A 26,517-nucleotide genomic window follows, 5' to 3' on the forward strand; every position below is an offset into this window, starting at 1 on the left:
CATAGATTATTACATAAACAATTTCATCTATCCTTCACACCTTATAGTTACAATGTCAGCTAGTTACAGAGAAAGTGCTATTTCAAGAGCTATATATTTACAGTAAGTCATTATACATTAATGGTAGGTCTTATCGCTAATGGATATGGCAGTTTCCTGACAATCGCTGGGGGTGTCGAAGTACACCTGAAGATGCCACAGTCGCCCCTGCTGTTGGCGCGAAACTCCGCGCGTCGCAGAGGTCCTCAACTTGTTTGGGACTTAAGAACCCGACCTTCTTCTTCTCCCCCAGCTTCGACTTCGACTCCCGTTCCCGCCTCCTGCGCCGGCTGGGGTTTTGGAGGTCCGGGGCGGTAGAACACCTCACCGGAGTGGTTGACGAGGAGCTTTCCGTCTCCTTGCGCGATGGCGGTCCTCAGACCAGGGTAGTGGTGGATGTCGTCGAGGGAGATGTCGTACCCGGCGGTGTTGAGCACTTGGTTGAGGATGGTGATACGTTCACTTCGGGTCTGCGGGTTCTGTGGGAGAGAAAGTATTTACAGCAGGTGCTGTGGTGGGTAGAGCAGAGTGTATTAAGACCACAGCAACACCTGGTACAGCAGCTGCTGTGGTGGGTAGAGCAGAGTGTATCAAGACCACAGCAACACCTTGTACAGCAGCTGCTGTGATGGGAAGAGCAGTGTACCAACTAGGTCCTTGATTTAATGTACCTGAATGTTCTTCATTGCCCTAAGTCTATATGTACAACCAGGGTCGAGCTAGGCTCGTAGCCCCCGGCTTCCGAATCTTCTTAGATTAATACAATGTTCTCACACTTCTGAGGGAGTGTTTGTGTGCCTGAGGGTGTGCGTGTGTATGGATTTAATATTTGTATTTAATATTTGTGTCACAAGGATCGAACTGTTAGCTCCTGTACCCCGATGCTACCAAGACTGTCTCCAATGGTATGAGAGACAGTCTTCCGCTGTTAGGAAGTTTCTAATCTCATCATAGTTTCCCCTTCGGTATTCCAGCCTTTTACTTTTCGGTCCATTCCTTGGATGGGTTAATCCTACTTCCACCAGATACTCAAATGTTAGGACACAGTGCCTGGTCACTCATGGCTATGGTGGGTTCTGATTTGACTTCCCTTATGTCTGACTCGTTCAGGGTAATTAACAGAACAAGTCTGTCTGGTTCATTATTCCCTCTCATACTTGTGTGTGTGTGTGTGCGTGTGTGCGTGTGTGTGTGTGTGTGTGTATTAATTCACACATACCTTTTTTAAATGTGTAAGTACATTCGTCTTCGTCTTAAGTGTTAGTACATCCCAAGTAATGCGCGTGTGCATGTTAGTGCGTGCTTATGAGTGCGCATGTCTGAGTGCATAAATTACACATTAAAGGATAAACTGAACATAAGAATCTGGAGCAGCAAGGCGCTAAACTCACGTTGTTTAGATTCAGGATGGGGAGCAGGTCCTCAGGGCTGTCCAGACCAATGTTGTATGGGAAGGTGCCAGGCTTGAAGGCGCTATTGAAGAGTCCGGACCAGAAAGTTGTTGGGGCCGCCGCGCCAGACCTGATGGCTGTTGCAACTCCTGGAGAGACTGAAGAAGGAGGAGATCAGAACGGAGTTATAATCTTTACTGGTTACGTTGTCTCTCAACCGGATAACAGTGTGTTATCCAGTTGAGTTGGACAGAGTGATGGCTCTGTCCATCATTTTCTCTCTCACCACACACACAGTTGAGAGACGGGACCAAAGTGCCGCAGCTCAACCCCGCAAGCACAACTAGTTGAATGCAAACTCCCTCAATATTCTCCACCAACACAATAACATTAACAATCAACAAAGTGCTCCAGCACCACTTGAAGTAATCAACACCTCACCATGCACCCGCCTTGATCACCATCCTCACCACCTTCATCCATCTCCATCCTCCTCATTCATCACCTCAATGAACATCCACCTTCAAGCATTCTTCGTCAAGAACTGAACATGTCCTATTAGCAGCCCCCGGCATCACATCACTTGTATAATCTCTCCCAAACAGCATCACTATAACTTGCCACTTTGTCCGGAGACTTACCAGGGCGGGGGTACTCCAGGGAGAAGCCGGCGACGCCTCGCTCAAAGGACTCCCTGAGGGAGAGATAAGAGAGGTCAAGCAGGTCAAGTTTACTATCAGGAGGCAGAGGTTTTGACCTGACAAGACATAGGCCATCGCTATCAGCGACCATCAGCTCAATAAATCAGTATCTTATAAGATAAAGAGCTAAGATGACAACATGGCCCTTATTAATGACATAATACAGGTCTATACAGGATCCCGGGCGGGGCAGAAATGGGTTTACGTGTTTCCCATTACCCTAATGTCCCTGTTCACCCAGCAGTAAATAGGTACCCAGCAGTCAGTCAGCTGGTTGTGGAGTTGCATCCTTGGAGGGGGGGTTATCTTGATATAAGCCTAACATGTATATTTACACTGGCTGTCTGTCCCCCGAAACAATGAATTATTTTAAGTATTATTATGTCAGTAGAAGTAGTTCTGTTGACATGATAATACTAATAAAATGTTACCTAGTCACAGGTAAAATTAGTTTTCTATAGAAAGGTAGTTATAAAAAATGAAAGTTAGGAATGGGTAACAATGCTAGATATGAAAATTTTACAAACACAATCTGTTTGATTAAATCGCAGTCAAAATAACAATAGCATTAATAATAAATAAAGCAGTGTAATAATATAGTTACACAATTATTGTATGGAAATAGGGTAGCCATTCAGGCTTGTCAACTTTCCGCCCCCCAACAACGTCAAAAATGGTCTACCAGATAAAATAGACATGAATTGCATAGGACTATATGAATAATTAATAATTCATTTTATCGGGGACAGGCAGCTTTTATTCGTTACGTTAGACTTATATCGAAGGTTCCCCCCAGGGTCAAACTACTGACCTTCCCTAGTATGCAGCCCCACAACAAGCTGACTAACTCCTATTTACTGGTAAGTAAATAGAGTCATTAAGTCACAGGAAACATGCCCAACCACTTAGGTCCTGCCTGGGATGCGAACCCAAGATTTCCCTGATTGCAAATCGAGAACAAATCATAGATAGATGCCCTAATCACCTTTTCAATGCTAACCAGCATTTCACAAGCGTACATGTTGAGTTTGCAAAGCGGCAACCCACCTAATTATCAGTACCTTAATAAATGCTTTAGTCAATAATTTACATACTTAATAATTGATTTATAGAAAATATTATTCGGCCGCGGCATAAGCATGTAGGATACACGTCAAAATAACAATTATACAAAAATATTTACACGTTAATTAGCACAGCCGTTTGTTGACGCGTTTCATACCCAGTTGAGACGGGGCGGCCCCGCCATACCCCGCGCGGACACCTCAGCGCTCACCACAACACCTTAACACATTGTTGCTGTGTGCTGAGCTAGGCTGTTGTGACGACCGAGGATGTGTGCTGAGCGAAGCTGTGTGCTAACGAAGCTGTGTGTTGAACTAGGCAGTTTTGCTGACCGAAGCTGTGTGTTGAGCTAGGCTTTGTGCTGAAACTCTGGACTGACGATGCTGTGTGCTGACGCGTTCTGTGCGCAAAACAGTGCTCTGAGCTGCACAATTGTTGAGAAATCGGGGCTATTATTTGTTTTTTCTTTAGTATGCTGTGTTGACAGCACTGACAGCTGCTGTGCCGAATGCTGTTAGTTGGAACAATATTACTCGTGCCTAAGGCTAGGCTAGATGTTAAGTTGCTGTGAATTCTAACACAATTCAAGTGTTGTTTTGCGGTGAAATGCTTGTGCGATTGGCAAGATATTTAACAGTGAATTTTCAAGTAAAATAGTGCAATGAGTATTTATAATTTTAGGAACGTTAAAGTGATCATTCCCGCTCAAATAGTCTTAAAAGTGTTAATGGAGAACGTGCCTTTTCTACTGAATTTTCTTGGGACCGATTTTGTGGCATCTTTGTCAGTGAAAAGCACTGGTGGAGACATATTATAAAACTGACAAAGTCAAATTAACCGAACATTTTAATGCTGGAAAAGATTCTTTTACGAAAAAACTCTTACATATTCCACTAGCTGCACATGGTGAGGCTACGGACGAGGATATTTAACCATATATAATTAACATTTGCACATATACGCGTCTCCGTGGAAGAGCTCTGAGATCTCGGTAATGTTAAAAGATGTCTTACCAGCACGCTGCTCCAAGGAACCACGACGATCCTCGTCAGAGAATGTCAGCAAGAAATGTCATAAGTGTGGAGTGACTAGGCTTCTTCGGCTCAAGGTAAGACTGCATTCTCCGTTGATTTGTCAGTATTTACCTGAGGGGCCACCGTCTCTCAAGTGGCTTACTAAGTGTACAATACCTTGCCATGCTTTGTGCTACAAGTATGAATGACCTAAATTCATCCTTTATAAAAAAATAGGAAAGAAATGTCATGGTCAGAGCAGACGCTGCTGCCCACTTGCGTGTTTCTGCGATTCATGCTTGGTGTAAAAAGGTCAGGTTGGGCTTGACTCGCTAGTCATGTAACAGTTTAAGGTTCAAAGGTTTATTTAAAGGTTTAAGGTTCATTAAACAAGTAAGTCATGACTTTATGATAGCCTCACGAAATATAAACACTACCTCCCACCGTTCAAATTTTCACTTGCAGAGCCTATTGCAGGGCCTCTATTCCCCACTACCTCGTACAGGTCTTCCTCGAGGTCTCTGCTTCCCACTATCTCAAGCGGGTGTTCCTCGAGTCTTCTGCCACTAGCCATTCCCTCGTGTAGGTCTTCCTCGAGGGCTCTACCACTGCCCACTCCCTCATGTAGGTCCTCTTCTAGACCTCTATACTATCCACTTCCTCACGGTTGTTTTAACTTTCCTAATGTTACTCATATACTCATCCTCCCCACCGACTTCTCTCGTCTTCCTCTTTCCCCCCCCCCACCCCTTATCCTGCCCTTATTCCTCCCTCACCCCCCATACCATCACCCACCAACTGTTCTCCTGTGAAGAATCCGTGGAGTAGACGAAGCGGCCGCCTTGGGCCAGGGGAGAGGCAGACGCCGCTGCCGCCACAACAGCAAGCACAACCTGGAAAAGTAGAACAAATATACATTTTTGGTTGCTTCGATCGACAGTAAAAAGTATACAAAAGAAAAAAGACGTGAATACCATTGCGTGCATCTTTTCGATAGTTTGAGTAAAGGTCATTTGCCCCTTTTTTTTGTTGTCTGACAATTTCCTGTAGTCTGACTGCCTCCTGTATAATATATACAAGGTTGAGTTTCAGTTCCTAAGACACGACTTTCCGTGTACTGATTCACTAATACAATGATACAGTCTCGCCATCATATCGTATTTACCTCTGAAATGACACTATATTTTGACCACAGACTCTGTCATAGTCTGTTGTCACACTGTTCATAGTATTTCAGAATAAATAAATAAGTTAACATTATAGAAAGCATTACAATTATTCAACTAAAACGTTTAGTGTTGTGATAATACTAGTTTACAACCAATGGGTTTATGGTTTAATTTCTACGGCAGTACCGACACATTTGGGCAACGGTTCCTTTCATCTAATGCAGCTGTTCACATGGGAGTAACTAGGTGTGTGGTAGTTAGGCGGTTGTTATGTTGTTAAAGATTCGCTACCTGGAACAAAAAGCTCCAAGTAGCACGGGCTATGGTGAGCCCGTAGGCGGTTGTTAGCTATGGGACACTTCAATAGGAGTTTCATGTGCCCGAAAATGCAAAGCCTAATCAAATTATTAAAGTATTATATGCAAATTGAGGCCAATTATCAAAACAAACAATAGCGCAATAATAAGCTAACAAATATATAAAAACCAATGAAGCTAACGATAGGTAACGAATGAGTCAGTTCTAACAATGAACACAAAAATTTTTATACATAAAAATATTCAAAATCTTAAAAAAAATTGTGAATTTAACATAAAAAACGAGATTTTCTGCTGGCAATAGGAAGGGGGGACTAAAACACGAGAATTTACATCCTGGGACGTCAGTTGTCCCCTAACTACCCTTGCTACTTCGGGGGGGGGGGGGGGATAGGGTATTTATGTAGCTTCAGGGCACCAATCCCCCCAGCCACAGGGCATGGCGAGAAGCCACCCCTAAGCATACCTAATTCCCTATCAAACACAAACTAAAATACACATAAATGGCAGATCTCATCACAGCCCAGAGTTAAGATGATAATAATAACACACAATAATAACATGATAATAATATACATAAAATGGAAAATTCTTTTGTATTTTGTTTTTCTTATATGGGACACAGCACACACAGGTAGGGGTGCACAGTATATAATTAAAAAAGAACTAAAGCTGAAGGCAAAACAACAAGCTGCCTAAGCGGCAGGATTGGTGACTTGACAGCAGCATACATGGAAAAAACTATTCATAGTGGAAGCTCCTAACAAGGCCCCGGAGCGGGAGGGTTGTTATGTATGCGCATGGGGTCCCTCCGGCCGCCGCCTTACCCACTAGTGGGCTCCGGCCAGGTCATCCACCCTCTTGTGTGACACCATTTGGAGAAGTAGTACTCCAGATGACGACTCTGCTTAGATAGTTGGCTGCCAGCTATCCTGGCTGTGGTTCACCTAAACAAGACTATATTGACCCTTATGCACCCTGTGTACAGTGATCCTGGGACTAAGGTGATCTGCCCCTTGATGTGGTCTTGGACCATATTCTGTAGATGGAATATGTCCAGGTCAAGGCTTTCACTGAGCAAATCTCAAGGTCGCTCTTGATGAGTCCCATATCCTGATGACTATGCACACTCTCCTTGCACCATCCTCCTCTCCAACTAAGGGTTATTTAAGAGGCGGATGCTGTGTGCTTCCCGGTATATTCCCTGACCTTTTGAAGGATCTCTGGGGTGCCGTACTTGTCGCACTTGCTCTGATGTGGACGGGAGAGTGGGAAGTTATCAGCAGAGACCTGGGTGTCTAATATAAAGGCCTCATCACCTTTGCAAGCTATGATGTCAGGCTTGCAGAACTCTATCCGGTATACGGTCTTCACGTTCCACCTCAAAACCTCTTTGCCGCAGGCGGCTGGCTACGAACCGGGTGATATCGTCATAACGTTTCACCCGAGCCCCATGTGTCTTGTGGCATGCCTGGGATATGTGGCCCAGGGTTCCTGGCTTCCGACAAGTATCGCAGAGACGAGAAGCCTCGGGTCTACCCCAAGCTGCTCTAGACGGTGTGGCTACCGCGCTTTCCCTAATCTGGATGGCATGAGCAAGATCTCCTCCGGTTAGCAGACGGGTACCGGATGCGACCCACTTGTGGCAAGATGGAACCTCACAAGAGGACGCAAGGCCGGCACCATCAACCATGCTATACAGTTTTGCTTTCCACCTTCTAGAGCGCTCAGTCGTTCTGTTAGAAGGGGTTCCAGCGGCCGTGGTCGGGTCTACCCATCGGCGCATTCGCACTTGGAACGCGAGTGGGAGAGCCGCTGCCACTACCACTGGATCCTCCGACTCTACCAACGCCCCGAGCCGCTTGTTCTTCTGTAGGCAGATTGATGTAGCAAAGTCGGGAATTCCTAGTCCACCGTCCTTCACATTGGCATGAAAATAGGCATTAGGAGTATCATGAGGCAGCCGCAGCCAGCCACAAATGGCATGGCGCAGCCGCCGGTCAAGTCTCGCTAATTCCGTCTTAAACACGTCTGAGAACAAGCCAGTGGTTCATCTTGGGGATTAGGTGGTGTTTTGTAAGTATAGCCTCTGTTGGGGTTTGTGTGGCGCCTTAGTAATGCTCGTCAGGCCGTCCTCAAACAGGGAACCATAGGAAAGGCGTCTGCCCCCGTCCCAAATAAGTATTCCTAAATACTTATACTCGTCCGCTACATTCATAGTACCGATTTCATCGTCCCCTCGTAATATGCCTTCCTGGTGGGGACATGCCACGTCTTACAATGTGCATCAATCGCTATGCTTAGTGTATGGCATTTTGCAGCATTTACTTTAAGACCAGAGCCACGCAGTGTGTGGTAAATACTTGTTATAAGCTTCCGTAGTCCGGCAGCCGTCTCTGCTGCCACAACCAGATCGTCAGCGAATGCCAGTGCTGACATCTTTTCACCCTCAGTCCAACCACCTAGCCCCAAGTCCTTAGCCCTAGTAATTGCCTCATCAATTATTAGGTTAAAAAGAAATGGAGACAGGGGGTCACCCTGTTTCACCCCTCTAGTGATCAGGATGTCCTTCGACTTCTCCCCTTGGCTGGTTATTAGGGTTGAGGACCGATCATAGCCCGACATTATGTATGACCTTAAAGGCTTCAGAATGCCTTTACGTTTCATGGCCCAATGGATGGCCGGATAGGAGACGCTATCGAAAGCCTTGTCCATATCCAGAAACGCTAGGTGCATGTTGTGCTTGAGTGCACGAGCCTCAGCTAGGAGGGCATCCAGGATCACCAGGTTTTCAGGGCTTCCGTCCACAGGGACGAAGGCCTTCTGCCGCCTGTCGATCCTGACTGCCTCGGAGAGTCTGCTGCTCAGAATCTTATGGAACAGCCTCACTATCGTAGATGACATGGTTATGGGGCGATAGTGGGAAGGAGAGTCTGGGTTAGGTTTCTTAGCTAACAGCACTCTCTTATTCTTGCGAAAAGGTTGTGGCAGGGATTCGTTTACCAACCACAGATTAAACAACTTTGCAAACACCCTGATTGTTATAGCTTTAAGTAAACGTATAGTGATACAGTCTGGACCGGGATCAGCATTTCTACTTGCCTTGAGAGCAACAAGGATTTCCTCTGGTGTCATAGGGTCCCTAAGTTGCTGATTAACTGGATCACGGTCACGAATTGGGCGGCGGTCCGGTGATGTGAGTCTAGAGAAGAGTGTCTCCCAGAATGGAAAGAGACGAGCTGGCTCCACCTCAGTGGGGGTTACTTTCCAGTCTCCGAAAGGACGCGCGCAGCAGCTTTTGAACGATCCTTCTCGTACAGGCTCTGGCACAGAATTTACTGTGCTCTTCGCTCCCTCTTTCGTCCGGTCGGAGGTTGGGTTCGATCGGTACCATTAATCGGTGGAGGTCTCTGTCGACGCGCAGGGCGAGGGCGCAGTCACCAGATCTTTTGGCAGAAGTAACCACTCGAGCATGGCGCTCAAATATCCTATTCACGTTATGGCCGTTACCACTGACCAGGTCATTGATTGCCTCATCAAGGAGTTCCTTCCCCCCATCCAGTTTCCTGGCCCCTGGGTGCAATAGCTGCAAGGAATTCTACCATGGTTTCCTTCCAAGAAGCTTCCTGGGGGGTCCCATCAGGGGAGGCATGTCTGGTTCGGCGCCATCGGGGGCGTCCACAGCCGCCCTGATATTGCCTCTCCGTCCACGATTCCTTAATGAGCTAGGCTGCTCGTCCTCCCTGTCTGAGTTAGACAGTGAAGACTCCGAGCCCTCGCCCTCTGCACGATTTCTGTAGTCCACCACCAATTCTTTGTACTCATTCCTTTTCCTTTGACTCTTGATGGACTCTAAAGTTCGCGAAGGAAAGCACTGTTTTTTTTTTAATCCGTCATAAATTCTGACCAAAATATTCACGTTTCAAATATATATTTTAGGAGCTGATAGACGTGGTTTTAGCCCAACTTACTTAACGAAATTCGGACTGAGTGATTTGCTCGTTCCTTAAACAGGGAAAATTACTGTATTGATCATAAACGCAAAATTTACACAAGGCAATTACTTTTCGTGTTAATGTTAACTGTTTCATTCTCCACTCACAATCTTGGATCCCGGGTTCGATTCCACGATGGTATAGATAGGAATGGACACATTTTCTTTCACCTAATGCACCTATTCACCTGGCAGCAAGTAGGAGTTAGTCAGCTTGTTGTGGGGTGGTGTCCTGGGCAGGGTCTGTAATTCGACCTTGGGGAGGGGGGGGGGCGGACCTAGATAACAGCCTAACGTGTATAAACATATGCTGACCTCCTGTCCCCGACAGAGTTAATTATTATTATTATATATAACCCAGTTCACATACGAAATGAAAGTGACGAAATTTCGGTCCGTCCTGGAGCCTAATGTGACGTATTTGACAACGGTTCGATCCCAGGTACCTATTTTACTGCTAGGTAACAGGGGCATAAGGGTGAAAGAAACTCTGCCCATTGTTTCTCGCCGGTGCCCGGGATCGAACCCGGGACCACAGGATCACAAGTCCAGTGTGCTGTCCGCTCGGCCGACCGGCTCCAAGGAGCCTAATGTGACGTATTTGACAACGGTTCCATCCGTTCTTGACCCTTATCAAGTAACTTGATAATGCAAATACTCGCATAGTGTAAAGAAAATTGTATCCGTTCAAGAATATAGGCTCTGATTCTCATGCGCATTACAGTAGTCCCTTAACGTTTAAAATAGAAAGTAGATATCATATCTCAATAGATATCTATCTCACACGCCTATTCCCAAAGACATTATTGTAACTGACTATTAAGGGAGACAATTGAGTACTCACTAGGCCTATCATCCGTGGTGGTGGGTAATGGTAGATGAAGCGACGGTAGGACTGTCAAACGACGCAGTTAGAGGTGTGGAGCGACGGGTAATGGCAGGAGAGGCAAGTCCTCCCTCTTATATACCCGGTGTTGGGAACCTGTTCCCGTTTTTTGTGTGCGCCGGTCCTGTGCGCATCTCTGAAGATGTTACCGAGGATGAGTTTTTTTTCTTACCTCTTCGGTGTTGCATCTTAAGATGCTGTTGTTGTTTTAGGATTCAAGCTACTGGGAATACAATAGTTGCAAGTAGCACGGGCTATGGTGAGCCCGTAGGGGACTTACCTGGCACAGGAGCGGGGCTGTAATTGGGTACCTTATGAGTTGGGTATATTAATTACGCGGGTGTGTTTTTTTGTGTGTGTGTGTATTCACCTAATTGTGCTTGCAGGGGTTAAGCTCTTTGGTCCCGCCTCTCAACTGTCAATCAACTGGTGTACAGGTTCCTGAGCCTATTGGGCTCTATCATATCTACACTTGAAACTGTGTATGGAGTCAGCCTCCACCACATTACTTCCTAATGCATTCCATTTGTCAACCACTCTGACACTAAAAAAGTTCTTTCTAATATCTCTGTGGCTCATTTGGGCACTCAGTTTCCACCTGTGTTCCCTTGTGCGTGTGCCCCTTGTGTTAAATAGACTGTCTTTATCTACCCTATCAATTCCCTTGAGAATCTTGAATGGGGTGATCATGTCCCCCCTAACTCTTCTGTCTTCCAGCGAAGTGAGGTTTAATTCCCGTAGTCTCTCCTCGTAGCTCATACCTCTCAGCTCGGGTACTAGTCTGGTGGCAAACCTTTGAACCTTTTCCAGTTTGGTCTTATCCTTGACTAGATATGGACTCCATGCTGGGGCTGCATACTCCAGGATTGGCCTAACATATGTGGTATACAAAGTTCTGAATGATTCCTTTCACAAGTTTCTGAATGCCGTTCTTATGTTGGCCAGCCTGGCATATGCCGCTGATGTTATCCTCTTGATATGGGCTGCAGGAGACAGGTCTGGCATGATATCAACCCCCAAGTCTTTTTCTTTCTCTGTACTCTTGAAGTATTTCATCTCCCAGATGGTACCTTGTATCTGGCCTCCTGCTCCCTTCACCTATCTTCATTACATTACATTTGGTTTGGTTAAACTCTAACAACCATTTGTTTGACCATTCCTTTAGCTTGTCTAGGTCTTCTTGAAGCCTCAAGCAGTCCTCCTCTGTCTTAATCCTTCTCAAAATTTTGGCATCGTCCACAAGCATTGAGAGAAATGAATCTATACCCTCCGGGAGATCATTTACATATATCAGAAACAAGATAGGACCTAGTACAGAGCCCTGTGGGACTCCACTGGTGACTTCACGCCAATCTGAGGTCTCACCCCTCACCGTAACTCTCTGCTTCCTATTGCTCAGGTACTCCCTTATCCACTGGAGCACCTTACCAGCTTCACCTGCCTGTCTCTCCAGCTTATGTACCAGCCTCTTATGCGGTACTGTGTCAAAGGCTTTCCGACAATCCAAGAAAATGCAGTCCGCCCAGCCTTCTCTTTCTTGCTTAATTTTTGTCACCTGGTCGTAGAATTCTATTAAGCCAGTCAGGCAAGATTTACCCTCCCTGAACCCATGTTGGCGATTTGTCACAAAGTCCCTTCTCTCCAGATGTGTTACCAGGTTTTTTCTCACGATCTTCTCCATCACCTTGCATGGTATACAAGTCAAGGACACTGGCCTGTAGTTCAGTGCCTCTTGCCTGTCGCCCTTTTTGTATATTGGGACCACATTCGCCGTCTTCCATATTTCTGGTAGGTCTCCCGTCTCCAGTGACCTACTATACACTATGGAGAGTGGCAAGCAAAGTGCCTCTGCACATTCTTTCAGTACCCATGGTGAGATCCCGTCTGGACCAACAGCCTTTCTAACATCCAGATCCAGCAGGTGTCTCTTGACCTCCTCTCTCGTAATTTCGAACCTTTCCAAGGCCGCCTGGTTTACCTCCCTTTCTCCTAGCACAGTGACCTCACCTTGTTCTATTGTGAAGATCTCCTGGAACCTCTTGTTGAGTTCTTCACACACCTCTCTGTCATTCTCTGTATACCTGTCCTCGATTTTCGAAGTTTCAATACCTGTTCTTTCACTGTTGTTTTCCTTCTGATGTGACTGTGGAGTAGCTTTGGTTCGGTCTTGGCTTTGTTTGCTATATCATTTTCATAACTTTTCTCTGCTTCTCACCCTGACGTACTCATTCCTGGTTCTCTGGTATCTCTCTCTGCTTTCTGGTGTTCTGTTATTCCGGAAATTCCTCCACGCCTTTTTGTTCAGTTTCTTTGCTGAAAGTTCATGTCGAGTAATATTAGCTGTTGAATAATATTGACTGTTGAGTAATATTGACTGTTGAGTAATATTGACTGTTGAGTAATATTGACTGTTGAGTAATATTGACTGTTGAGTAATATTGACTGTTGAGTAATATTGACTGTTGAGTAATATTGACTGTTGAGTAATATTGACTGTTGAGTAATATTGACTGTTGAGTAATATTGGGTGTAGTTAGTACACAATGAAATAACAAGGACGTGATATATATATATATATATATATATATATATATATATATATATATATATATATATATATATATATATATATATATATAATATATATATATATATGAAAAACTATAAAAATCATAAGGATATAAGGAAATTTCTTCATATGATTTTTATTTTCCTAGTGAAGCAAACGTTTGGGAAGGTCACGGCCAGGTGAGTATGTTGCCCCTTGTGTCTGTCTGTCTCTCTCTCTCTCTCTCTCTCTCTCTCTCTCTCTCTTTCTCTCTCTCTCTCTCTCTCTCTCTCTCTCTCTCTCTCTCTCTCTCTCTCTCTCTCTCTCTCTCTTTCTCTCTCTCTCTCTCTCTCTCTCTCTCTCTCTCTCTCGCAGCCTCAGCAACTGTCAAAGGCCTCATTAACACTCTTGGGGTCCGGTGTAATAATTCACGAGAAAGAGTGCATGGAGCATGGAAGCCAGAGGGTGGACAAGCCAACGAAGGAGATGAGGAAAAACAATTTCTTTCATGACTTTCCTGTTTGTCCAGGAATTTCCAGAATTTTCCTGCAATGATTGTGATTCTGTGTACCTTGGACTAATAGGAAAAGTCTTACAATTGTCGTTGTCCCAACATGCTTATAGTATTAGAACTGCCCAAACGTCTCGTGCATTGTATCTGCACACGAGTTTGTGTGATCACACTGTCTCAAGTTCAAGTTCAAGTATGTTTATTGAGATAAGAAAGAAATACATCTCAAAGGGATAGAGTAGCTTAGGCTATTTCTACCCTCCTAAGTCTGTCTCATTTCAATATTATATTCATATATTGTGTTTTCAGTGAGGCTTTCTTTAATCTTTTATCCTTATTCTATGACCGCTTAATCCTATTATTCTAAGCTAATCTATACCTGCTTCTGGGTAATTCTTTACTTGGGGATATGTGGTCAGATTCAGTTGTTGACCTGTACCCTCCCTTTGTTTCTCCTAGTCAGTCTGGTGTTGACAACGGCTTTAAACGGCCGAAATGTTCATCTTCTTTTCTATTTCTTTCTTTGTGGATTTTCTGCATATGCAAATATATATATATATATATATATATATATATATATATATATATATATATATATATATATATATATATATATATATATATTAGTATATTTTGGTAGCAGTCTTTCCTGTAGACATATATTATTAAATATGACCGAAAAAGTAAGATTAATAATTCTAACACGAATTTTCTCAATCTTTCGTACATTACGCTTCACTGTTGGAGGTAAATCAAAAATCAATTCTCCAAAATTCATTTTTATTTCTAGTCTGACGCGACACGGGCGCGTTTCGTAAAACTTATTACATTTTCAAAGACTTTAGTTCACAAATACACAACTAATTAGAACTTACGTATCTCCGATTTTATATCTACATTTGAGTGAGGTGGGAGGGGTGATGTGGCATTAACACAAGACAGAACAAGAGGGGATATTAATAGGGTATTAAAAGTATCAACACAAGACAGAACACAAACAATGGGTATTGAATAGAAGTGTTTGTAGAAAGCCTATTGGTCCATATTTCTTGATGCTTCTATATTGGAGCGGAGTCTTGAGGTGGGTAGAATATAGTTGTGCAATAATTGGCTGTTGATTGCTGGTGTTGACTTCTTGATGTGTAGTGCCTCGCAAACGTCAAGCCGCCTGCTATCGCTGTATCTATCGATGATTTCTGTGTTGTTTACTAGGATTTCTCTGGCGATGGTTTGGTTGTGGGAAGAGACAACCCACAACCCACAACCACAACCAAACCATCGCCAGAGTGGAACATAATAGTTCAAAGACAAATCAAAGTACCAGATAAGTACCCGAGGGTGTGATCTGCCTGAGTGAGTCCTCTCTGTTGGGACAAAATTAATGTGGATAAAAAGATATAGCAATAGCTTAGAAGACTAACCATTACGAGCATGAATTTGTGCATGAAACTTCACGTAATCAAAATCAGTGTAATAATCATATCACACTTTTGCTACACCTGTAAAATAGATGTGTTCAGTTACCAGTATGTAAATCTCAAAATGAATTCTGAAAAAATGCAAAGTATAAAAGCCACGTATAACAACTAAACACAACACAACTGTAAGCAAGGGTACTAGGAACAGCTCCTCAGACCAGCTCCTAGAACTGCCCCTGTGACAGCTCCCAGACAGGCCCCCAAATTTATGTGATGAGTTGTTGAATCGCAGCTTTACTGAATAAAAATGGTATGGCTATATATATATATATATATATATATATATATGTAATATATTTACTTTTTGGTCCATTCCTTGGATGTGTTAATCCTACTTCCACCAGATACTCAAAAGTTATAACATTGTGCATTGTCACTCATGGCTATGGTGGGTTCTGATCTGACTTCCCTAATGTCTGACTTGTTCAGGGTGAATACCAGGTCAAGTCTGTCTGGTTTATCATTCCCTTTCATACTTGTACTCACCTATTTGTGCTTGCGAGGGGTGAGCTCTGGCTCTTTGGTCCCGCCTCAACTGTCAATCAACTGGTGTACAGATTCCTGAGCCTATCGGGCTCTATCATATCTACACTTGAAACTGTGTATGGAGTCAGCCTCCACCACATCACTGCCTAATGCATTCCATCTGTTAACTACACTGACATTGAAAACGTTCTTTCCAATGTCCCGGTTGCTCATTTGGGTACTCAGTTTTCGCCTGTGTCCCCTTGTTCGCGTACCACCCAAACTGTTAACCAGTTCATCTTCATCTACCCCGTCAATTCCTCCGAGAATTTTGTAGGTAGTGATCATGTCTCCCCTTACTCTTCTGTCTTCCAGTGTCATGAGGTGCAATTCATGCAGCTCTTCCTCGTAGTGTGTGTGTACTCACCAATTTGTGTCTGCAGGATCGAGCATTGACTCTAGGATCCCGCCTTTCGATCATCGGATGTTTACAGCAATGACTCCTGTCCCATTTCCCTATCATATCTAGTTTTAAAATTATGAATAGTATTTGCTTCCACAACCTGTTCCTTAAGTGCATTCCATTTTTCCACTACTCTCACGCTAAAAGAAAACTTCCCAACATCTCTGTGACTCATCTGAGTTTCCAGTTTCCACCCATGTCCCCTCGTTCTGTTACTATTCCATGTGAACATTTCGTCTCTGTCCACTCTGTCAATCCCTCTGAGGTTTTTATATGTTCCTATCATGTCCCTCCTCTCCCTTCTTTTTTCTAGTGTCGTAAGACACAGTTCCTTCAGGTGCTTCTCATAAGTACTGTATATCCCTCAGTAACTCTGGGACGAGTCTCGTTGCAAACCTCTGAACCTTTTCCAGTTTCCTTATATGCTTCTTCAGATGGGAACTCCATGATAAGGCGGCATACTCTAAGACTGGCCTCATGTAGACAGTGTAAAGCGCCCTAAATGTCAACTTACTTTGGTTTCTGAAAGACGTTCTAACTTTTGCCAGTGTAGAGTACGTTGCTGTCATTATCCTATTTATATGTGCCTCAGGAGATAGATTAGATGTTACGTCCACACCCAGGTCTCTTTCATGCATCGTTACAGGTAGGCAGTTCCCCTTCATTGTATAGTGACCCTTTGGTCTCCTATCACCTAGTCCCATTTCCATAACTTTACATTTGCTTTTTTTTTTTTTTTTTTTTTTTTTTTTTTTGATATATACAAGAGTTGTTACATTCTTGTAGAGCCACTAGTGCGCGTAGCGTTTCGGGCAAGTCCTTAATCCTATGGTCCCTGGAATACGATCCCCTGCCGCGAAGAATCGTTTTTTCATCCAAGTACACATTTTACTGTTGCGTTAAACAGAGGCTACAGTTAAGGAATTGCGCCCAGTAAATCCTCCCCGGCCAGGATACGAACCCATGACATAGCGCTCGCGGAACGCCAGGCGAGTGTCTTACCACTACACCACGGAGACTGCTTGTGTTGAACTGGCACTCAGTGCCTCGCAGATTTCCTTGTCACTTTCAGTATATGCCCCCTCTGTTTTCCTTAGTCTTATCACGTGGTCGTTCACTAACATTTTTCTTCTTGTATGGCTGTGTAGTAATTTAGGTTGCTTTTTCGCTTTGATCGCAATATCGTTCTCATAGTTCCTTTCCGATGTTCGTCTTATGTTAATGTAATCGTTCCTAGCTCTGTTGCATCTGATCCTGTTGTCCTCTGTCCTTTCTCGTGTGTACTTCCTCCACTCCTGCCTGCTGGCCATTTTTGCTTCCTGGCACTGTCTATTAAACCATGGGTTATTATATTCCTTCTTATTTTTCCCCTTTACTGTTGGTATAAATCTCTCTTCGGCCTCCTGGCATTTCTGTATGACCAGGTCCATCATATCTTGGACTGTTTTTTCCCTAATTTCTTCCTCCCACTGCACTTCTCTCAGATAATCCCTTATCCTCCTGTAATTCCCCTTTCCTGTAGTCAACTCTTCTTTCCCAGATCTCTTGTCCCATGGTCACAAATTTGAATTCCATCATGTAGTCAAAGACTGAGACACAATGGTCGCTGGCCCCTAGAGGTATTTCATGCTCCAATTTCTCGATGTCTTCTACGTTTTGGGGGAAAATAAGGTCTAATAGGCTCGGTGCATCTCCTCCTCTTTCCCTTGTGTCTTCCTTCACATGTTGTGTTAGGAAATTCCTGTCTATAACATCTACTAAACTTTGCTCCCCACGTTTCGTCCCCTCCATTGGGATTCCTTGATTCCCAATTTATCTCTCTATGATTTAGGTCCCCCATGACCAGCAGCTTTTCTCTCATTCTGTGAGCTAATGTTGCTGCCTTCTGCAGTTCATCTATGCATGCCTTGTTGTTGTCATCATACTCCTGCCTGGGTCTTCTCCTGTTTGGTGGAGGTTTTAGATTACCAAGATCACAATCTTCCTCCCATCTGCTGCCAGAGTTCCATGTATGAAGTTTGTGCTCTCATTAGTAACCCGATTTCCCAGGTCTTCAAACTTCCATTTCCGCCTTATTAGGAGTGCTACTCCCCCTCCCTGTCTCTGTGTCCTCTCTTTTCTTATCACTTGGTAGCCCTCTGGAAAGATTGCATCCGAGATCATGTCATTTATTTTAGTTTCCACAATTGCAACTATGTCAGGATCTGTCTCACTCACTCTTTCTTTTATTTCTTCTGCTTTATTAGATACCCCATCAGCATTGGTGTACCAAACCTTGAGATTCTTCATGGAAACTCTGGTACCAGAGTTCGCCCTTTCTCTTGGGTCTGGGGGGTGAATGGGGCCTGGGGGGATCCAGGGGGTGTCTGGGGGGTTGAATGGGGTCTGGAGGGGTGCTTGGGAGGCGAATGGGGGCTGGGCATCTAGGAAGGTAGGTAGGAAGGTCTTGGGTAAGGCCTGGGTAGGTAAATCTGGAGTAGTAAGGGCATACTGGGTTTGAAGATTAGGGAGGGTCTGAGAGGCATAGAGGGGTTGAGAGGTAGCGTAAGGTTGAGAGTCAGATAGAGGTTGAGAGATTGGGGGGAGAAGGATAGATGGGGTGGGGGGAAGAGGGGCGGATGGAACATGGATTGTAATAGTGGGAGGGAGGTTGTATTAGTCAAGGGAAACTCAGGCGTAGGTGTGGGCATTGGGGAAGGAGGGGGAAAAGGGAAATGGAGGAAGAGGTGGGGGGTCCCCCCGTCTCCCACGGGGGGTCCATGTGCCCCCTGCAAGGGTAGGGGGTCACATGGAAGGAGTGGGGATGAGGGCTCGGTGGGTTTTGGGGGTTGAGTGGATGAGGGCTGGGCGGGTTTTGGGGGTTGAAGGGATGAGGGCTGAGCGGGTTTTGGGGGTTGAGGGGATGAGGGGATCCTTGGAATGTGGGATGAAGCAGATGGATTCGAATGCAATGGGGTCAGAGAGGTCAGAGGAGGTGTTTGGGAGATAAATAGGGGCAGGGAGGGCTGATTTGGGGAGGGTGTGGCCTGGGAAGCAGGTGTGGGCTCGTTAGCACGGGGTGGGTTAGCACTGGGGTGGGTAACTACGCTCAATTTTGATGAGGTGTGTCGAGGACGGCTCGCCTTGTGAACTATCTGCTCATCTTTGGTCATATTTTTGTCAATATACACGTTGGAATAGTTTTCGCTACCTCTGAGTAAGTGCTTGTGTTGCAGTATGTGATGCCTTGGCTTCAAGTAATCCATAGATTATGACTGACCTCCTCAGTGAAGGGTCATGCTGGTCGCCTCCTCCCTAGCTGACTCTCACCCCACCCACACTCACTACTCCATTCCCCCACCACTCCCCCTTCCCTTGTCATGCTACCCTTATTCCTGCCAAATTCAGTTGTAAGCCTTGTTATCTCACTTTCCCATGCCACTCTGCTCTTCTTGATTTCTTCTTGAATATAGTCCATAAATTCTCATTTTTGTCTCTGAACCTCATCCTGTATCCTATTAAAGATTTCACTTTTAATCCCCTGGATTAGATTATCTATCCAAACATCCCTCTTCTCTACAAATTTCCCAATCATTTTCTCCACAAACCTATCCTCTTCTTCAACAATAATACTGCTGGACCTAGACGCCCTTCCTGACGTAGTCATTGCTATAATCCAACCTTACCCACAGGGGTTCCAATTACCTTACCGTGTGTGTGTGTGTGTGTGTGTGTGTGTGTGTGTGTGTGTGTGTGTGTGTGTGTGTGTGTGTGTGTGTGAGTGTGTGCATTCACCTGGTTCTGCTTGCGGGGTTGAGCTCTGTTCTTTCGGCCCGCCTCGCAACTGTCAATCAACATCACAACACACACACCCCAGGAAAACGCCCGTGACAGCTGACTAACTCCCAGGTACCTATTTACTGCTAGGTAACAGGGGCATAGGGTGAAAGAAAATCTGCCCATCGTTTCTCGCCAGCGCCGGAAATCGAACCCTGGCCACAGGATCATGTGTCCATCGTGCTATCCACACAGCCACAGGCGCCCCAGTGTGTGTGTGTTCATTAAGTGCATATTTTATTTATGGGTTTTGGTAAAAATAAACAAGATGAGAAGTTTAAAAAAGAAGTTTGTTTATTATGTCACTTCAGAACATCTTCGATCAAGCAATAAAGATATATGGAAAGAGTAAGGGAGGAACGGGAGAAAGGTCATTGAGGGATATGGCAGTTTCCTAACAATCCCTGGAGGAGTCGAAGTACTCTTGAAGATGCCACAGTCGCCCCTGCTGTTGGTGCGAAACTCCGCGCGTCGCAAGAGGTCCTCAGCTTGTTTGGGACCTTAGAACCCGACCTTCAAGTTCTCCCCCAGCAGACAGTTCTCGGAGATGGTTGATTACTTCTTGGCAACTTGGACTCCCGTTCTCGCCTTCTGCGCTGGTTTTGGAGGTCAGGGGCGGTAGACCACCTTCACCGGAGTGGTTGACGAGGAGCTTTCCGTCTCCTTGCACGATGGCGGTCCTCAGACCAGGGTAGTGGTGGAGATCGTCGAGGGAGATGTCGGCCACACCGGTGTTGAGCACTTGGGTGAGGGTGTTGACCCGTTCACTTCGGGTCTGCGGGTTCTGTGGGAGAGAAAATATTTACAGCAGCTGCTGTGGTGGGTAGAGCAGAGTGTATCAAGACCACAGCAACACCTGGTACAGCAGCTGCTGTGATGAGAAGAGCAGTGTACCAACTAGGTCCTTGATTTAATGTACCTGAATTGTTCTTCATTGCCCTAAGTCTATATGTACAACCAGGGTCGAGCTAGGCTCGTAGCCCCCGGCTTCCTGAATCTTCTTAGATTAATACAATGTTCTCACTCTTCTGAGGGAGTGTTTGTGTGCCGGAGAGTCTGCGTGTGTATGGATTTAATATTTGTATTTAATATTTGTGCCACAAGGATCGAACCTGTTAGCTCCTGTACCCCGTACTTTCTAACCGTCATTTGTCTTGATTTTCTGAGTTCTGTCTCCCATGGTATGGGAGACAGTCTTTCGCTGTTAGGAAGTTTCTAATCTCATCATAGTTTCCCCTTCGGTATTCCAGCCTTTTACTTTTCGGTCCATTCCTTGGATTAGGTTAATCCTACTTCCACCAGATACTCAAATGTTAAGACACAGTGCCTGGTCACTCTTGGCTATGGTGGGTTCTGATTTGACTTCCCTAATGTCTGACTCGTTCAGGGTGATTACCAGAACAAGTCTGTCTGGTTCATTATTCCCTCTCATACTTGTGTGTGTGTGTGTGCGTGTGTATTCACCTAGTTGTGCTTGTATCCACCTTGTTGTGCTTTTGAGGGTTGAGCTCTGCTCTTTCGGCCCGCCTCTCAACTGTCAATCAACTGTTTCTAACTACTTCTACTATTTTTTTCACACCACACACACACACACACCAGGAAGCAGCCCGTGACAGCTGACTAACTCCCAGGTACCTATTTACTGCTAGGTAACAGGGGCATAGGGTGCTTATGAGTGCGCATGTTTGAGTGCGTAAATTACACATTTAAGGATAATCTGAACACAAGAATCTGGAGCAGCAAGGCGCTAAACTCACGTTGTTTTGATTCAGGATGTAGACCAGGTCCTCAGGGCTGTCCAGAACAATGTTGTATGGGAGGGTGCCAGGCTTGAAGGCGCTCTTGATGAGTCCGGACCCCAAGGCTGTTGGGGCCGCGGCCCTACGCCTGAAATAGGTACTCAGGAGTTAGTCAGCTGGTTGTGGAGTTGCATTCTTGGAGGGGGGGATTACCTTGATATAAGCCTAACATGTATATATACACTGGCTGTCTGTCCCCCTAGACAATGAATTATTATAAGTATTATTATATCAGCAGAAGTGGTTTTGTTGACATCATAATACTAATAAAATGTTAGCTAGTCACCGATAAAATTAGTTTTCTATAGGAATGTAGTCATAAAAAATGAAAGTCATGAATGGGTAACAATACTAGATATGAAAATTTCACAAACACAATCTATTTGATTAATCGCAGTCAAAATAACAATAGCATTAATAATAAATAAAGCAGTGTAATAATATAGTTACACAATTATTGTATGGAAATAGGGTAGCCATTCAGGCTTACCAACTTTCCGCCCCCAACAACGCTAAAAATGGTCTACCAGATAAAATAGACATGAATTGCATAGGACTATATGAATAATCAATAATTCATTTATCGGGGACAGGCAGCTTTTATTCGTTACGTTAGACTTATACCGAAGGTTCCCCCCCAGGGTCAGACTACTGACCTTCCCTAGTATGCAGCCCCACAACAAGCTGACTAACTCCTATTTACTGGTAAGTAAATAGAGTCATTAAGTCACAGGAAACATGCCCAACCACTTAGGTCCTGCCTGGGATGCGAACCCAAGATTTCCCTGATTGCAAATCGAGAACAAATCATACATAGATGCCCTAATCACCTTTTCAATGCTAACCAGCATTTCACAAGCGTACATGTTGAGTTTGCAAAGCGGCAACCCACCTAATTATCAGTACCTTAATAAATGCTTTAGTCAATAATTTACATACTTGATAATTGATTTATAGAAAATATTATTCGGCCGTGGCATAAGCATGTAGGATACACGTCAAAATAACAATAATACAAAAATATTTACACGTTAATTAGCACAGCCGTTTGTTGACGCGTTTCATACCCAGCTGAGACGGGGCGGCGCCACCATACCACGCGCAGACACCTCAGCGCTCACCACAACACCTTAACGCATTGTTGCTGTGTGCTAAGCTAGGCTGTTGTGACGACCGAGGGAGTGTGCTGAGCGAAGCTGTGTGCTAACGAAGCTGTGTGTTGAACTAGGCAGTTGTGCTGGCCGAAGCTGTGTTGAGCTAGGCTGTTGTGCTGAAACTCAGGGCTGACGATGCTGTGTGCTGCACGCGTTCTGTGCCCAAAACATGTGCTCTGAGCTGCACAATTGTTGAGAAATCGGGGTTATTATTTATTTTGCTTTAGTATGCTGTGTTGACAGCTACTGTGCCGAATGCTGTGAGTTGGAACAATATTACTCGTGCCTAAGGCTAGGCTAGATGTTACGTTGCTGTGAATTCTAACACAATTCAAGTGTTGTTTTGCGGTGAAATGCTTGTGCGATTGGCAAGATATTTAACAGTGAATTTTCAAGGAACATAGTGCAATGAGTCTTCATAATTTTAGGAACGTTAAAAGTGATCATTCTCGCTCAAATAGTCTTAAAAGTGCTGATGGAGAACTGTGCCTTTTCTACTGAATTTTCTTGGGACCGATTTTGTGGCATCTTTGACGGTGAAAAGCACTAGTGGAGACATTATAAAACTGACATAGTTAAATTAACCGAACATTTTAATGCTGGAAAAGATTCTCTTACGAAAAAACTCTTACATATTCCGCAAGCTGCACATGGTGAGGGCTGCTGACAAGGATATTTAACCGTATAGAATTAACATTTGCACATACACACGTCTCCGTGGAAGAGCTCTGAGATCTCCGGTAATATTAAAAGATGTCTTACCAGCACGCTGCTCCAAGGAACCACGACGATCCACATCAGAGAATGTCAGCAAAAAATAGTCATAATTGAGTGACTAGGCTTCTTCGGCTCAAGGTAAGACTGCATTCTCCAATTGATTTGTCAGTATTTACCTGAGGGGCCACCGTCTCTCAAGTGGCTTACTAAGTGTACAATACCTTGCCATGCTTTGTGCTACGAGCTTGAATATCCTGAATTGATTCTTTGTATAGAATACGAAAGAAATGTCATATGGTCAGAGTAGACGCTGCTGCTCACTTGCGTGTTTCTGCGTTTCATGCTTGGCTGTAAACAGATCAGGTTGGACTTGGCTCGTTAGTCATACAACAGTTTAAGGTTCAAAGGTTCATTTAAAGGTTTAAGGTTCATTAAACAAGCAAGTCATGACTTTATGATAGCCTCGCGAAATGTGGCACTATCTCCCACCGTTCAAATTTTCTCTTTCGGAGACTATTGCAGGGTCTCTATTCCCCACTCCTTCGTACAGGACTTCCTCGAGGTCTCTGCTTCCCACTATCTCAAGCGGGTGTTCCGCGAGTCCTCTGCCACTAGCCATTCATTCCCTCGTGTAGGTCCTCCTCGAGGCTTCTACCATTGCTCACTCCCTCATGTAGGTCCTCTTCTAGACCTCTATACTATCCACTTCCTCACGGCTGTTTTAACTTTCCTAATGTTACTCATACTCATCCTCCCCACCGTCTTCTCTCGTCTCCTCCCCCCAACCTCTTATCCTGCCCCCGTTCCTCCCTCACCCCCACCACATCACCCACCATCTGATCTCCTCTGATGAATCCCTGATGTAGACGTCGCGGCCGCCTTGGGCCAGGGGCGAGGCAGACGCCGCTGCCGCCACAACAGCAAGCACAACCTGGAAAAAGTAGAACAAATATACATTTTTGGTTGCTTCGATGGAGAGTAAAAAGTATACAAAAGAAAAAAGACGTGAATACCATTGTGTGCATCTTTTCGATAGTTTGAGAAAAGGTCATTTTTGGGTCTGACTTCTGTTGTCTGACAATGTCCTGTAGTCTGACTGCCTCCTGTATAATATATACAGGGTTGAGTTTCAGCTCCTAAGACACGGCTTTCCGTCTACTGGTTCACTAATGCAGTGATACAGTCTCTCTATCATTTCGTATTTATCTCTGACATGACACTATATTTTGACTACAGACACTGTTCATAGTCTGTGGTCACAATGTTCATTGTCCGAGGTCATTATTATTATTATTTCAGAATAAATATATGTTAACATTATAGAAAGCATTACAATTATTCAACTAAAACGTTTAGTGTTGGGATAATACTAGTTTACAACCAATAGGTTTTTGGTTTAATTTCTACGGCAGTACCGACACATTTGGGCAACGGTTCCTTTCACCTAATGCATCTGTTCAATGGGAGTAAGTAGGTGTGTGGTAGTTAGACAGTTATTGGCTAAGGGACACTTCAATAAGGGTTTCCTGTACCCAAAAATGCAAAGCCTCATCGAATTATTAAAGTATTATATGCAAATTGAGGCCGATTATCAAAACAAACAATAGCGTAATAATAAGCTAACAAATATATAACAACCAATGAAGCTAACGATAGGTAACGAATGGTTCACCTCTAACAATAAACAAAAATTTATATACCAAAAAATATTCAAAATAAAAAAAAATGGAATTTAACATAAACAACGAGATTAACTTCTGGCAATAGGACGGGGGACTAAAACACGAGAATTTACATCCTGGGACGTCATTTTAAATACGTCAATAAATTCTTACCAAAATATTCACGTTTCAAATATATATTTTAGGAGGTAGTAAACGTGGCATTAGCCCGACTTACTTAACGAAATTCGGTGTGAGAAATTTGCTCGTTCCTTAAGCAGGGAAAGTTACTGTATTGATCATAAACGCAAAATTTACACCAGGCAATTACTTTTCGCGTTAATGTTAACTGTTTCCTTCTCTACTGACAGTCTAGGATCCCAGGTTCGATTCCACGATAGTATAGACAGGAATGGACACATTACCTTTCACCTAATGTAACTGTTCACCTAGCAGCAAGTAGGAGTTAGTTAGCTAGTTGTTGGGATGGCATCCTGGGCGGGTTCTGTAATTCGACCTTGGGGGGGGGGGGGGACCAAGATAACAGCCTAACGTCTATAAATACACTCTGGCTTCCTGTCCCCCGACACAGTGAATTATTATTATTATTATATATAACCCAGTCCACATACGAAATGAAAGTGACGATATTTCGGTCGGTCCTAGAGCCTAATGTGACGCATATGACAACGGTTGGTCCGTCCTGGAGCCTAATGTGACGTATTTGACAACGGTTGGTCCGTCCTGGAGCCTAATGTGACGTATATGACAACGGTTGGTCCGTCCTAGAGCCTAATGTGACGTATTTGACAACGGTTCCATCCGTTCTTGACCCTTATCAAGTAACTTGATAATGCAAATACTCGCATATGTAAAGAAAATTGTATCGTTCAAGAAAATAGGCTCTGATTCTCATGCGCATTAAAATAGTCCCTTAACGTTTAAAAGTGAAAATAGATGTCGTATCTCAATAGATATCTATCTCACACGCCTATTCCCAAAGACATTATTGTAACTGACTATTAAGGGAGACAAATGAGTACTCACTAGGCCTATCATCGTGGTGGTGGGTAATGGTAGATGAAGCGACGGTAGGCTGTCAAACGACGCAGTTAGAGGTGTGGAGCGACGGGTTATGGCAGGAGAGGCAAGTCCTCCCTCTTATATACCCGGTGTTGGGAACCTGTTCCCGTATTTTTGTGTGCGCCGGTCCTGTGCGCATCTCTGAAGATGTTACCGAGGATGAGTTTTTTTTCTTACCTCTTCGGTGTTGCATCTTAAGATGTTGTTGTTGTTTTAGATTTAGCTAGTGGGAACACAAAGTTGCAAG

General features: G+C 44.4%; 1 protein-coding gene across 3 annotated transcripts; it reads right to left on the reverse strand.

Annotated features, from left to right (window-relative positions):
• Window positions 1-193: 193 nt before the first annotated feature.
• LOC123746593 (uncharacterized) lies at window positions 194-26,385 on the reverse strand. Of its 3 annotated transcripts, none has more exons than XM_069318374.1 (5): window positions 26,235-26,357; window positions 5,005-5,102; window positions 2,072-2,124; window positions 1,431-1,588; window positions 194-518 (listed from the first exon to the last, which is right to left on the reverse strand). In XM_069318374.1, exons 1-5 carry the CDS (start codon window positions 26,244-26,246, stop codon window positions 246-248), a joined length of 594 nt encoding a protein of 197 aa, XP_069174475.1. In that variant the 5' UTR covers window positions 26,247-26,357; the 3' UTR covers window positions 194-245. The 3 variants fall into 3 exon arrangements, with proteins under 3 accessions (XP_069174475.1, XP_045584180.1, XP_045584181.2); XM_045728224.2 differs by lacking the exon at window positions 26,235-26,357 and adding an exon at window positions 10,534-10,618; XM_045728225.2 differs by lacking the exons at window positions 194-518; window positions 1,431-1,588; window positions 2,072-2,124; window positions 5,005-5,102 and adding exons at window positions 20,129-20,640; window positions 21,614-21,743; window positions 24,360-24,457 and having other exon boundaries at window positions 26,235-26,385.
• Between the last annotated feature and the right edge of the window lie 132 nt (window positions 26,386-26,517).

Source organism: Procambarus clarkii, chromosome 90, assembly GCF_040958095.1.
Source record: "Procambarus clarkii isolate CNS0578487 chromosome 90, FALCON_Pclarkii_2.0, whole genome shotgun sequence".
NCBI lineage: Eukaryota > Metazoa > Arthropoda > Malacostraca > Decapoda > Cambaridae > Procambarus > Procambarus clarkii.